General features: G+C 41.8%; 1 protein-coding gene across 2 annotated transcripts in view; it reads left to right on the top strand.

Moving 5' to 3' along the window:
- The window catches only part of LOC124034140 (golgin subfamily A member 7-like), a 39,605-nt gene extending 28,827 nt beyond the window's left edge, over positions 1-10,778 (top strand). For both annotated transcript variants that reach the window (XM_046346908.1, XM_046346907.1), the window contains exons 4-6: positions 5,540-5,641; positions 6,786-6,843; positions 8,615-10,778. In XM_046346908.1, the coding sequence (XP_046202864.1) occupies positions 5,540-5,641; positions 6,786-6,827 (144 nt within the window). In that variant the 3' untranslated portion in view covers positions 6,828-6,843; positions 8,615-10,778. The remainder of the gene's footprint in view (positions 1-5,539; positions 5,642-6,785; positions 6,844-8,614) is intronic.
- The last annotated feature ends 4,070 nt before the right edge of the window (positions 10,779-14,848 follow it).

Below are 14,848 nucleotides of genomic sequence, written 5' to 3'. Positions count from 1 at the left end.
ATTAGTTAAATATTACGAGTATAAGGTGAATGCACCAATTTGTAAGTCGCTCTGGATAAGAGCGTCTGCTAAATGACTTAAATGTAATGTAAATGTAATACTTCTGCCATTTTTGCAAAGCTCAAATTCTCTTCTGTTCAAGGAAACCACTGTTATTTACCCCCTTGATTATGATGGGGAGAAAATCTGAGCTGTAAATTGTTTCCAAGATGGCGTAGCAGTTAGACGTCTTTGTCCTGTCGTGTCCCGTATATATATATATATATATATATATATATATTTTTATATTTTTCTTCGCATATCGTTTTTAAATATTTTCCTAAAACTCAACTTCTAAATATTCTCCTGCAACCCGCCTCACCCAATGTGGAGTGGATCTGTTTTCTTCCTAAAGTATTTCTATTTACTTCAGATCTGGAATCCCTCAACTGAAGCTAGCCAGCTAACTAGCTACCAGCTATCAGTCAGCAAACCACTGCTAGCGATTATCAGCTAACCTTTAACTTGGAAAGCTCTCGACAATTCGTACAATGTGATTCAAACCAGAGCATAATGGACCTATTTTTCTCTCCATATCCCCGGATTCCTACAGCAAACTCTGAACCTTTTCATCTGGATCTTCGTAACTAGCTAACTGCAATCCCTGGTGACTACTCCTGGCTAGCGTTTCCATACCGGAGCAAGCACCAATTAGCCTGAAGCTAGCCCGGTTGGGCTGCTGGGCTACCACCTATGCCCACTCCTGGGCTACAATATATGGACCCCTTCTACTGCCGGTACTGGGCACGGAACCCCGCCGATCCTCTACGACTGGAATACCGACATAATCTGCAAGAGGATTCCAACAGGCCCCTCAGGTGTGACGTCCGCTAAAGGCCCATTCTGCTAACCGTGGCCTGCTAGCTATCTAGAGCTACTTGGAACCCTAGTAATCCACGACTGGTCTATCAATGTCACCGCACGAGGAGGCAAAAACAGACTTGCCTCCATCGCGACGTCCCCCAAAGGCCCTTCTGCTAACTTGCTAGCCCCAGTCTGCTAGCTTGTTAGCCCCGGCCTGCTAACTGTCTGAATCGCTGTGTCCCCAGCCAGCCCAACCACTCAGTGGACCCATATGATCACTTGGCTACGCATGCCTCTCTCTAATATCAATATGCCTCGTCCATTACTGTCCTGGTTAGTGATTACTGTCTTATTTCACTTTAGAGCCTCTAGCCCTGCTCAGTATGCCTTAACCAACCATGTTGTTCCACCTCCTACATATTTTTTATTTTAATTTTATTTCACCTTTATTTAACCAGGTAGGCTAGTTGAGAACAAGTTCTCATTTGCAACTGCGACCTGGCCAAGATAAAGCATAGCAGTGTGAACAGACAACACAGAGTTACACATGGAGTATACAATTAACAAGTCAATAACACAGTAGAAAAAAGTCTATATACATTGTGTGCAAAAGGCATGAGGAGGTAGGCGAATAATTACAATTTTGCAGATTAACACTGGAGTGATAAATGATCAGATGGTCATGTGCAGGTAGAGATATTGGTGTGCAAAAGTGCAGAAAAGTAAATAAATAAAAACAGTATGGGGATGAGGTAGGTAAAAATGGGTGGGCTATTTACCGATAGACTATGTACAGCTGCAGCGATCGGTTAGCTGCTCAGATAGCAGATGTTTGAAGTTGGTGAGGGAGATAAGTCTCCAACTTCAGCGATTTTTGCAATTCGTTCCAGTCACAGGCAGCAGAGAACTGGAACGAAAGGCGGCCAAATGAGGTGTTGGCTTTAGGGATGATCAGTGAGATACACCTGCTGGAGCGCGTGCTACGGGTGGGTGTTGCCATCGTGACCAGTGAACTGAGATAAGGCGGAGCTTTACCTAGCATGGACTTGTAGATGACCTGGAGCCAGTGGGTCTGGCGACGAATATGTAGCGAGGGCCAGCCGACTAGAGCATATAGGTCGCAGTGGTGGGTGGTATAAGGTGCTTTAGTGACAAAACGGATGGCACTGTGATAAACTGCATCCAGTTTGCTGAGTAGAGTGTTGGAAGCAATTTTGTAGATGACATCGCCAAAGTCCAGGATCGGTAGGATAGTCAGTTTTACTAGGGTAAGTTTGGCGGCGTGAGTGAAGGAGGCTTTGTTGCGGAATAGAAAGCCGTCTCTAGATTTGATTTTGGATTGGAGATGTTTGATATGAGTCTGGAAGGAGAGTTTACAGTCTAGCCAGACACCTAGGTACTTATAGATGTCCACATATTCAAGGTCGGAACCATCCAGGGTGGTGATGACATCACCTGGTTTAAACGTCTCTAGAGACTATATCTCTCTCTTCATTACTCAATACCTAGGTTTACCTCCAATGTATTCTCTTCCTACCATACCTTTGTCTGTACACTATACCTTGAATCTATGCTATCGTGCCCAGGGACCTGCTCCTTTTACTCTCTGTTCCGAACGTGCTAGACGGCCAGTTCGTATAGCCTTTATCCTTACCCTTATCCTACTTTTCTTCTGTTCCTCTGATGATGTAGAGGTTAATCCAGGACCTGCAGTGTCTAGCTCCACTTCTACTCCCCCGATGCTCTCATTTGTTGACTTATGTAACCGTAAAAGCCTTGGTTTCATGCATGTTAACATTCGAAGCCTACTCCCTAAGTTTATTTTATTCACTGCTTTAGCACACTCTGCCAACCCGGATGTCTTAGCCGTGTCTGAATGCTGGCTTAGGAAAACCACCAAAAACCCTGAAATCAAATCAAATCAAATGTATTTATATAGCCCTTCGTACATCAGCTGATATCTCAAAGTGCTGTACAGAAACCCAGCCTAAAACCCCAAACAGCAAGCAATGCAGGTGTAGAAGCACGGTGGCTATGAAAAACTCCCTAGAAAGGCAAAACCTAGGAAGAAACCTAGAGAGGAACCAGGCTATGTGGGGTGGCCAGTCCTCTTCTGGCTGTGCCGGGTGGAGATTATAACAGAACATGGCCAAGATGTTCAAATGTTCATAAATGACCAGCATGGTCGAATAATAACAAGGCAGAACAGTTGAAACTGGAGCAGCAGCACAGTCAGGTGGACCGGGGACAGCAAGGAGTCATCATGTCAGGTAGTCCTGGGGCACGGTCCTAGGGCTCAGGTCCTCCGAGAGAGAGAAAGAAAGAGAGAATTAGAGAGAGCATATGTGGGGTGGCCGTCCTCTTCTGGCTGTGCCGGGTGGAGATTATAACAGAACATGGCCAAGATGTTCAAATGTTCAGAAATGACCAGCATGGTCGAATAATAGTAAGGCAAAACAGTTGAAACTGGAGCAGCAGCATGGCCAGGTGGACTGGGGACAGCAAGGAGTCATCATGTCAGGTAGTCCTGGGGCATGGTCCTAGGGCTCAGGTCCTCCGAGAGAGAGAAAGAAAGAAGGAGAGAATTAGAGAACGCACACTTAGATTCACACAGGACACCGAATAGGACAGGAGAAGTAATCCAGATATAACAAACTGACCCTAGCCCCCCGACACAAACTACTGCAGCATAAATACTGGAGGCTGAAATCTCCATCTTTAACTATAACATTTTCCGCCAAGAAAGAACTGCCAAAGGGGGCGGTGTTGCAATCTACTGCAGAGAGAGCCTGCTGAGTTCTGTCTTACTATCCAGGTCTGTCCCCAAACAATTCAAGCTTCTACTTCTAAAAATTCACATTTCCAGAAACAAGTATCTCTGTTGACGCTTGCTATAGACCACCCTCTGCCCCCAGCTGTGCCCTTGACACCATATGTGAATTGATTGCCCCCATCTATATTCTGAGCTCGTGCTACTAGGTGACCTAAACTGGGACATGCTTAACACCCCGCCCATCCTACATTCTAAGCTTGATGCCCTCAATCTCACACAAATGATCAATGAACCTACCAGGTACAACCCCAAATCTGCAAACACAGGCACCCTCCTAGATATCATCCTAACTAACTCGCTAAGTAGAGGATGCCTGGTTATTCTTTAAAAGTGCCTTCCTCACCATCTTAAGTAAGCTTGCTCCATTCAAAACAAATTTAGCCAGGAATAGAGCCTCTTACTGAGGAGCTGCTTCCGTCTGGCCGCTACCTTAAAGGCCTGATTGATGGATTGCTATAGATAGATGGTTGTCCTTCTGGAAGGTTCTCCGATCTCCACAGAGGAACTCAGGAGCTCTGTCAGAGTGACCATCGGGTACTTGGTCACCTTCCTGACCAAGGCCCTTCTCCCCCGATTGCTCAGTTTGGACGGGCAGCCTGCTCTATGTAGAATCTCGGTGGTTCCGAACTTCAATGCTGCAGACATTTTTTTGGTACCCTTTTGTGCCTCGACACAATCCTGTCTTTGAGCTCTACGGAAAATTCCTTTGACCTCATGGCTTGTTTTTCGCTCTGACATGCACAGTTAACTGTGGGACCTTATATAGACGGGTGTGTGCCTTTCCAAATCACGTCGAATCAATTGAATTTACCACAGGTGGACTCCAATCAAGTTGTAGAAACATCTCAAGGATGATCAATGGAAACAGGATGCACCTTACCTCAATTTTGAGTCTCATAGCAAAGGGTCTGAATACTTATGTAAATAAATTTTTTATAAATGTGCAAAAAGGTTGCTTTGTCATTGTGTTATTGTGTAGATTGAGGAAAAAATGTTAATTAATCCATTTTAGAATAAGGCTGTAAGAACAAGAAAGTGCTAAAATTTCTACAAACCTATTTTTGCTTTTGTCATTATGGTGTATTGTGTGTAGATGTATTTTTCTTGAAACCTATTTATTTAACTTGGCAAGTCAGTTAAGAACAAATTCTTATTTACAATGACGCCCTAACCCGGACGACACTGGGCTAATTGTGCTCCGCCCTATGGGACTCCCAATCATGGCCAGTTGTGATACAGCCCAGGATTGAACCAGGGTCTGTAGTGATGCCTCTAGCACTGAGATGCAGTGCCTTAGACCACTGTGCCACTCGGGATGAAAGAAGAAAACAATTTAATCAATTTTAGAATAAGGCTGTAACGTAACAAAATGTGGAAAAAGTCAAGGGGTCTGAATACCTTCCAAAGGCACTGTATGAATTAATGTTTGTAAAATGTAAAAAAATAAAATAAAATAATGTGTTTAAAACAAATTATAATAATAAGTAAACGTTGAGAGATGACAGTCTACCAGTAGGCTACCCCTTGTTTGGTGAAAGCAAATGTTCTAGGTTAAAAGTACATTTGATGTAATAAATTCTAATAATGTAATCTTCTATCATGTAACTCTTCAAATCAAATTGATTTATATAGCCCTTCGTACATCAGCTGATATCTCAAAGTGCTGTACAGAAACCCAGCCTAAATCCCCAAACAGCAAGCAATGCAGGTGTAGAAGCACGGTGGCTAGGAAAAACTCCCTAGAAAGTCCCAAACCTAGGAAGAAACCTAGAGAGGAACCAAACTACGTATATTCAACCAAAACTATGTATGACAAGGTAAGTTGGAAAACTGAGAGTTTTTCTTCTTATTGTCTCTTTTCAGGTTTTGAAGAAGATTGCTAAGTTCATCCAGGAGCAGAATGATAAGATCTATGCTCCACGAGGTCTGCTCCTCACTGACCCTATTGAGAGAGGCCTCAGAGTTGTATCCTTCTTCAGAAAGCAGTGTGATAGCCATTAAAGCAACGTGTCTAGAAAGGTAACTCAGACTTCCATCCAAAATGGCACCCTTTGAAGGGCACTACTTTGTAAAGTAGTGCACTATATATTGGGAATAGTGTGCCTTTGGAATGCTACGTTCACGGGATAAACAAGGTACTATATTTAGAATTTGAAGATGTTGTGCTTTTTTTCAGTGATATTTCCTTTATGCGTTTCTTAGGTTTCGTCATGCAGGCTGATGTATATTTAAGTCAGGGCTGGACTAGCTCCATGTTGATATGTGCTGTGTAGTACTAGTTAGAACAATGAAGTTTCACATTGACCTGCTGCTGGTGTGTGACCGAGTTGGTATTTGGTGTTTCCACATGTGCATCCCAAATGACACCCTATTCCCATTACAGTGCGCTGCTTTTGACCAGAACCCCATAGGGATTAGGGTGCTATTTGGGACGCGTTACCCAGGGCTCTGTGTGGTGTGCTCCCCTCTCGAACCCCTGCCTGTAAATGGAAACCAGGAGTCTGGGCAGCTCACAGTGGTACCCTGTAATAATACCAGATAAAAGTTATATTTAATCAATTTCATCTGCTCAAAATCAGAGGGTGCAGAAATGGTCTACGTTCTCCAAGTGTATGGGGTGCAGCCTGAGTGACTGACTCAACATCCAAAATGAATTGTACTGAGGGCTGGAGCAGGCAGTGAAATATGACTGAAATCGTTTACAGCTGAGGACCTCCTGTATGATTTCATTGTCTGCATCCCAAATGGCACCGTATATGGGGCTTTGGTTAAAAGTAGTGCACTATTTAGGGAATAGGGTGTCATTTGGAAAGCAGACCTTGGTTTTATGGCGACCTCCTGGATTATTTCTCCAGCACTGCAGAGCTGCTGATTTTGGCCTGGGAGCGGCTGTGATAGCAGAGTGGAGATTGACAGGAATGTCACACCTGCCCTGTTTCCCCCCCCATGTCTTCTCAATGCACCTGAACAAGTAATGTCTGCATTTTTTTGAGTGTCTGATTTGATGTTTTGACTATTGCTGCCCAAGTGCTTTACTCACAGCAGTATGCGTCTGTAGATGTCATATTTTAGAGGAATTCTGCATTGCCTTTAACTAAACATGATCAAGGTTGAAGTAACCATCTTTGAAGACAGGAGCCTGGGCAGATAAAATCTACAGTACTATGGTGAGTTTCAAGACACGGTCATGTCACACAGGATGTGTACAACAGATCGCATATGCCTCATGTATTCATGGCCGTTCTGTATTACTTTCCAAATTACTCTGGAGCAATCTTGAGGAAGAATACTCTCAAGAAACTGCTCAAAGGGTGAAATCTATAAGTATTTGAGTAGTGAGTGCGTGAGAGCAAATTCTTTAATCTAATGATGGATAGATGTGGCATGTTATTGAATTGAAATATGGCTGCTCTTGCTTTCCAAGACTGAAATTTATATTCTTCTTGGTTTCACCCCATGCTGTTACGAAAATCATTGAGACCAAGTCATTGTCCCACAGCAATTTGTATTCACTCTCATGCTGTGCAGTTCCCATCTACCATGCTCTCTACAGTATCACGCCTCTCCGTTATGGGTTTCGAACATCGGAGAGTTAATTAAAATGTACTGGCAGACAGCACGGGGTTTTTCTCCCAATGTATTTCAAGAGGACTACATGTGTCATGAAACTATTCGCCTCAATCAAGCACATCTGTCCGCCTTGTGTAGGTTATTGCATATGACAAAGAACATAATTTCCCCCATTTAAGATCGCGACTATTTTCAACAACAAGTGTCACGCTGCGAAACTGTTTGCGAACTCTTAATGACAATGTCTCAACCTGGTGGGTTTTTTTTTTTTTGACATTTCAGTCACGCCAAACCCAAACTGTCTCTGATAATGTTCTACATGAAGAGAGTGCAACAATTCTTTAATGGATCTGCTGAAGAACATGGCCCTAGTTGTTCATCAAGTGCTGGTTCAGCTCTGGCCTGGTGGAACAAAGTGCATACAGGGGTTATTATTTTCATTAGAAATTCCTGACGGGCACCTCTATACATGTATTTGTGAGGAATGTAAACTGCTCTTTTATAAGTAGCTGTTGAGAGAAGTCCGTTGGACTGTTGCCATGGTCTTTTAGGCAATCTGTCCGTGCAGCAGGCCCACTGGAAAGGCCCAATGTGAAGTGTTGCGATAGCATTGTCCCGCTACTCTGCTGCATGCTCTTCCTTACATAGCAGAGCAGAAGGCCCCTATTGCGGACCTCAGTGGACCTGTTGTGGAATTTCACTGTTCGGGGTGAAGTGTGTGATGAATGGTCCTCTGGTGTAATTGCACTTGACCGCAGTGTAGGAAAACAGGCGTTCAGCAGTTAATGGTTTCAAAATGAGTCATTAACAGATGGCGGTGCCAAGTCTATCTCCCTATGCTCCTCCACCACAGTGCTCACTATTCGGGAGCAGGACCAATGCACTGTGTGTTGTACTGGTTCTTCCGGGTGCCAACCTGCCAGCACACTGACTGGCACTGCTTAAGAGAGCGGCCACCTGGACTATCTTGACCTTCAAATCATTAATCTTTGGAGAGAATAAATGCTATCAATTGTGAATATGTGAAAGGGTTTATGATATTTAAAATATAGATACATGTTTTCTCTGAAGAACAACTTTGAAATGACCGAATAGCTTTGATATAACAGAAGTTGATGATGCAGTCAGGTAGTAACTAGTGCACATTGTTGAGCACGGTGATGTATGATGGTGGGTGTTTAGAGCCAGAGATGAGTAGCTAGCTAACTGTGACATTTCTTTGGCAGTTCCCAAAAAATAAACTATGGCTTCACTAAAAACGTCACTAAAGTTTATCTGCATCATACTGGCTGCTGTTTTGTCTTAAAGAAAAAAAAAATCCTGCTGTTTAAGGGTGTTTTTTCTCACTGACCTTCTCACTTTTGGCAGATCCCAGACTGACTGGACAAAAGCTCTTGAGGGGCTGGTTCTATCTGGTTCTGGCTCTGCTCAGCATCACCTGGGGCCTCATTTATCAAAGGTGCGTTCACACGAAAAATAGTCTGAACCTTGCGTATGCCAGTTTTCCCTCAAATGTTGGTATTTATCCATTTTGAACTTGAAGGGAAAGTGTGCTTATCTCCACGGAAATCTCAGACCAGCCGTACGCACAACTTCTAGTGGTAGATCAACATGTATCGCAAGCAAATATTGTTATTTTGATAAAAAAATGTAGGTGTTTGATGCACAAGAATTATAATAATGGTAGGCTAATAAAAACATAAAGGCCTAATGATAGAACAGATGCATTTGCCATTGGTAAGGAGATCACATAGCAGCACGTAGCCTAATGCATCTATTTAAAATTGACAGTGTGTAGGATACAGTATTGCCACATCATAGCCTATTTCAATGCAGAGCCTATACCAAGGCAGGAGATAGAAACACAATCATCTACTTCAAAATATTGAACAGGAATGAGTATTTTCCATAGAAGTGTGCTGTAGCATTTACTTTTGAGCTGTTCGAATAGGGAATCAAACTTTCAGAATGTGCTACCAGTGTTTGGCACTCTCTCTATAGGCGGCATGCATTTTTTGTTTGTAAAAGGTAAGTATTCTGCCCTCAGCTCTACATAAAAGTGATAAAATTGGCCATTGCACTTTTCTTTTAGAAACTGTCATGGCCCAGTTCCAACATCTCCAAATCATACATCAAATGAGGGTGTTTTTTTATTACCATAAAAGGCAACAAAAACGTTCGTATATGTTGTGTGCAGTAGTTTGATGAATCCCAATAATTTAGTTGTGAATGCAAATCCTAGCATCCCCACGTACGGCAGAATTTAGTGAGATGTACGCACGGTTGATAAATGAGGCCCCTGGTCCTGGGTAGGTGGGACCACCACCGCACCTTCAGACTGAGGACCACCTGAAACTTCAGCCTGCAGAACATCATACCAGCCCTACTGGCTCCCATCCAGGATCCACATCTACTTTCTGACTACTGCGTCTCTACAATCTCCCCTGTACTCGACTCCCTCACACTGTTCTATACTCCACTCAACTAACGCATGTACAGTATATGATGCTGGGGCTGTATTACACATTAAAATCCTAAAGGCCCCTCTAAAGTGAAATAAGATACGATTTGACAGTTAGGTTGTTTTCTGTAATACATCCCCAGACTCCTAATCTTCTAAAAATGTATTTCCTATCTCTGTATTTCTAACCGTTTGCTTACTGCATCTTAAGTCTGTTTACTTTTGCCTGTACAGAGATCGCTTGCTTTACAAAACCAAATGGCCCAAATTATGCTTGCATTCTTCTTGCATGTTGCGTCAATGCTCCGATGGTCCTTTTGTAAAACGTAAATGTGCCGTGCACAGTGTTTGTTTGGTGACTACTGTTCATTTTGCCGTGTGTTGATTGACTTGTTTGTATGTGTGTGGGTAGGCTATGTCTAGCTATGTAAGCACATTTGATTGCCTTCAAGTGAAGCGTTAGGCCGAGAAGTGCTCTTGTTTGTCTCCAGTGCCTGTAGTTTATGTGAATATTGCCTCTGTCAGCTCAGTGGGTTCAGGTCAAGTGTATCTTAGCATACTATTTTAGCAGCCATCTTATTTAGCTTATCCTAACTTTTGCTCGCTTCATTTTCGGCAGCAAGCATGTTAAAAATCGAAGACGATTCCTAAACAACCTCAACTTATTGATTTCTTTGTTTTTGTATCGATCAATTGTATGAATGAAGGACATTAGATTGTTAACTTTTGGTGATGATATAGATATACATTGACAATACGTGGGTTAAATACAATGATTAATATAAACCCTGGAATGCTGATGTATTGGTGTATTGGCCAATGAAAGGCTTTGAAGCCAAAGGTCGGCCATAGTGGCACTCCTCAGAAGAAGCAGTTTTCAATTAAATGTATCGAAGACAAAATTACATGTATTTAAGTATTTTTTTATTGTAGTGGGGACGGTAGCATTAGAAAAAATATATGTACTTTGACAAATGTTTTTATATATACAGTACCAGTCAAAAGTTTGGAGACACCTACTCAAGGGTTTTTCATTATTTGTTACTATTTTCTACATTGTAGAATAATAGTGAATACATCAAAACCTTGAAATAACACATATGGAATTATGTAAATCAAAATATATTTTATATTTGAGATTCTCAAAGTAGCCACCTTGATGGCAGCTTTGCATACTCTCAACCAGCTTCACCTGGAATGCTTTTCCAACAATCTTGAAGGAGTTCCCACATATGCTGAGCACTTGTTGGTTGCTTTTCCTTCACTCTGTGGTCCAACTCATCCCAAACCATCTCATTTGGGTTGTGGTCAGGTGATTGTGGAGGTCAGGTCATCTGATGCATCACTTTCCTTCTTGGTCAAATAGCTCTTACACAGCCTGGAGGTGTGTTGTCCTATTGAAAAACAAATGATAGTCCCACTAAGTGCAAACCAGATGGGTTGGTGTATCGCTGCTTTAATTCTAAATTTAATTCTAAATCAATCACTGACAGTGTCACCAGAAAAGCACCATCACACCTCCTCCCCCATTCCTCATGGTGGGATCCACACATACGGAGATCATCCGTTCACCTACTCTGCGTCTCACAAAGAAGGCAGTTGGAACCAAAAATCTCAAATTTGGACTCATCAGACCAAAGAACAGATTTCCACTGGTCTAATATCCATTGCTCATGTTTCTTGGGCCAAGCAAGTCTCTTCTTATTATTGGTTTCCTTTAGTAGTGGTTTCTTTGCAGCAATTTGACCATGAAGGCCTGATTCACAGAGTCTCCTCTGAACAGTTAATGTTGACATGTCTGTTACTTGAACTCAGTGAAGCATTTATTTGGGATGCAATTTCTGAGGCTGGTAACTCTAATGAACTTATCCTCTGCAGCAGAGTTGACTCTGGGTCTTCCCTTCCTTTGGAGGTCCTCATGGGAGCCAGTTCCATTATAGCGCATGGTGGTTTTTACGACTGCACTTTAAAGACATTGTCAAAGATCTTGAAATTTTCCAAATTGACTACTTTGTGTGTGGCTACTTTGAAATCTAAAATATATTTTGATTTGTTTAACACTTTTTTTGGTTACTGCCATATGTGTTATTTCATAGTTTTGATGTCTTCACTATTATTCTACAATGTAGAAAATAGTAAAAATAAAGAAACCCTTGAATGTGTAGGTGTGTCCAAACTTTTCTCTGGTACTGTATATATTTGTATGTTTCATAATTATTTTTTATATTTAGCTTACATAATGTAATTTTAAAGTATGCTTTACGGAGTCTGTAATGGAATAAATGTGGCTCAAACTAATTTGGACTTTTCTACAGCTTCCAAAATATTTTTTTACCATGGTTGGGGTGTCAAGAAGGAGGTGTGGTGGCTTCAAAACAACTCCTTGTCAGTCATCTAGTTTAAGTAATTGGTTAAATTTGACATTGCTCCATGGAATTACATCCATTTCATAATGTGTTTTGAATGTTAAATGCTGAGTTTCTTCTGTCTGACTGAAATCTGTTAGTGCTATATTACAGATAATCTAACACTACAGAAATGTCCAACTATAGATTTTCTGGAACATTTTGAGGTAGGTTATAATGAAAGTCAGATTACTTATTCTCATATATTGTAAATATTATTTCAATGTATTCTGAAAATGGCAATGTTGAGCAAAATGAAAATGTATTTAATTTGGCCTTTTTAACATTAAACTCATTAATTTGATAAATGAGTATACCTTTTTATATGTCATTTTTTAAGTTCAAATGCAAACTGTTTCTTAACTTGTGAATTGTATCATAATAAATCAAACGTATACTTCTTCTACACTTCTGGATGATGCAGAAAATCATTTGGATGTTTTAGCTTAAAGGGGCAATTCCACAGTTGAAACAATAACAAAGTGTTTCTCCCCACCACTGTTTTGGTAAAAAGCTCAAATTCATAGACCGAGCTATAGTGGTTAGAGCATTGGGCCAGTAACTGAAAGGTTGCTAAATTGAATCCCAGAGCTGACAAGGTGAACATCTATCATTCTGCCCCTGAACAAGGCAGTTAACCCACTGTTCCTTGGCCGTCATTGTAAATAAGGATTTGTTCTTAACTGACTTTCCTAGTTAAATAAAGGTTGAATAAATAAATAAAAAATCTTAAAGGATTGACAATCCATAACATCAAAAGTATAGTTTTAAACATGTTTTGAAGCTATGCAGTGTTTACATTTACAAACTTGGAGTAAAAGCTTATATTTTGGGTTCTGATGGGGTATGACAGGGTATGACTAAGTTCACGAGATATTTATTAGTTATACTCTTCAAGAATCAATGGGTACATATTATGAATTAATACGTCCAGAAATGGATGTTGCAACTTCAATTTGTACACGAACTGTATGATAATCTGTAATAGAAATTATATCTGTAAATGTACATATTCACGTCTTCTTTTGGGACAGCACATTCGACTGAGGTTGGCCCTCTTCATCAATCCAATAGTAGCATGGATGCACAAGCACTGGTTTCACACAGCCTGTGTGTGTGTACTGATGTCTGGTCAGAGTGGGTTTTTTTAGAGGGAAAAGTTGCAACTTTAGGGGCTTGAAAAACAGGACTTCCCAGAAAGCTGCTTTCAGTTCCAGGTAATATATTCTCTTGTCCACAAGATTTATAGAGGAGGACCAGCCTGACTAAATCTCCCAGAAAGTGGTAGTATTTCTCACCGTTAAACTAAATATTCCCAGAAAAAGTCATTCTGGGTATAACTAAGGAGGTGAAGCAATTTCGAGTAAGATTGGACAAAGGGACACAGTCAGCATCCCAAACAGCACCCTATTTCCTTTGTAAGCCTATGCTCCGGTCAAATGTACTGCACTACATAGGGAATAGGGTGCCATTTAGGATGCTGGCACAGAGATAGGACTTTCCCATGAACTCTGAGGTTACTCTTGACCGTAAGAGAAATTCGACCCAATCACCTGTTCTGGTTCCCTGTCCTCTCTCAGGCCGAGCCTGAGAAATACACTGCTGAACCATCCCCTTCAGTTTTAGCACGCACAGAATCTATTCAGCCAAGCCTCGCATAATTCACCTTTTATCACATGAATGCAGCTCTTTGTTACCTCATAGAGCAGAAGGAGATTTTCCCCTGGCCCACGTGTGTCTAGTCAACCGAATGTCTGTCGTTACCCACTGAACTCCGTCTCAAGTTACCTGTGACATTCCCCCTCCTGGTGGCACAGCACGGTAGGTGGTCCTTCCTCCCTGGTTACAAAACAAGCCAGACGTGTGTGTGTGTGTGTGTGTCACAAACGTGTGGTTGTTGCGTGCATGTCTAGTGTGTGTATTTACTTGGTGGAGACATTCTGGTTTGGGGTTTCCGGTCTTCAGATGGCTCTTGCTACCATTATCCGCCCTGGTGGGAAGACGTGGATTAATAGAGAGACTAGCTACAGTATATCAGGGTAATGGGTGGTCTTGGTAGATGGTAAGGGATTAAACAACCACTTGGATATGTCGCCTGCCTTCGCCTCTAACATCTAATCAGTCTGGAGGACTAAAAACTAAAAGTGTCAGAGGGGGTGTTAGGTGTGTAATTGATGGTCCTGGCTGAATCCCATCTTCCAGGGTAGCAGGCAATGAATTGCTGAGGCTAGCTGCTACATCTATATGTGTGTCCCAAATGGCACCCTATTCCCTTTCTAGTGCACTAGGCAACTTTGACCAGGGCCCATACTGCTCTTGTCAAAGGTAGTCTACTATATGTGGAATAGGGTGCCATCCGGTACACAGGCTCTGCTTTAGACCTGGAGCATTTGTCTTAACCAGAAAAGCTGCTTCACAGTCTTCTTAACAGCAGCCCGGTTTCCTGGGGCTGCTGGCGATGAACCTTTATTAGTCCTGCTGCTGAGTAATACAGGGCTGCTTACATTAGCACAGGAGACAGTCCAAACAAAGAGCAATGAGGCCTGGATTTACTCCAACCAATGACAACAGGAAGTCCATCTCTAGTTTTCACTGAACACCAGTTACTCAAGTGAACAGCTCCAATTTAAGTGCATACAATGCTCTTATAAAGCTGTTTTAGTGCAGAAAGTCAAAAACTATTGTAGTACTTCAAACTCATTCTGACATTTGCCTTAAGGACTATTATGTCCGTTG

Source organism: Oncorhynchus gorbuscha, linkage group LG04 (genome assembly GCF_021184085.1).
Source record: "Oncorhynchus gorbuscha isolate QuinsamMale2020 ecotype Even-year linkage group LG04, OgorEven_v1.0, whole genome shotgun sequence".
In the NCBI taxonomy this organism is placed as follows: domain Eukaryota; kingdom Metazoa; phylum Chordata; class Actinopteri; order Salmoniformes; family Salmonidae; genus Oncorhynchus; species Oncorhynchus gorbuscha.
Note: the sequence above shows the minus strand (reverse complement) of the source record. Positions and strands in the feature narration are given on the sequence as shown.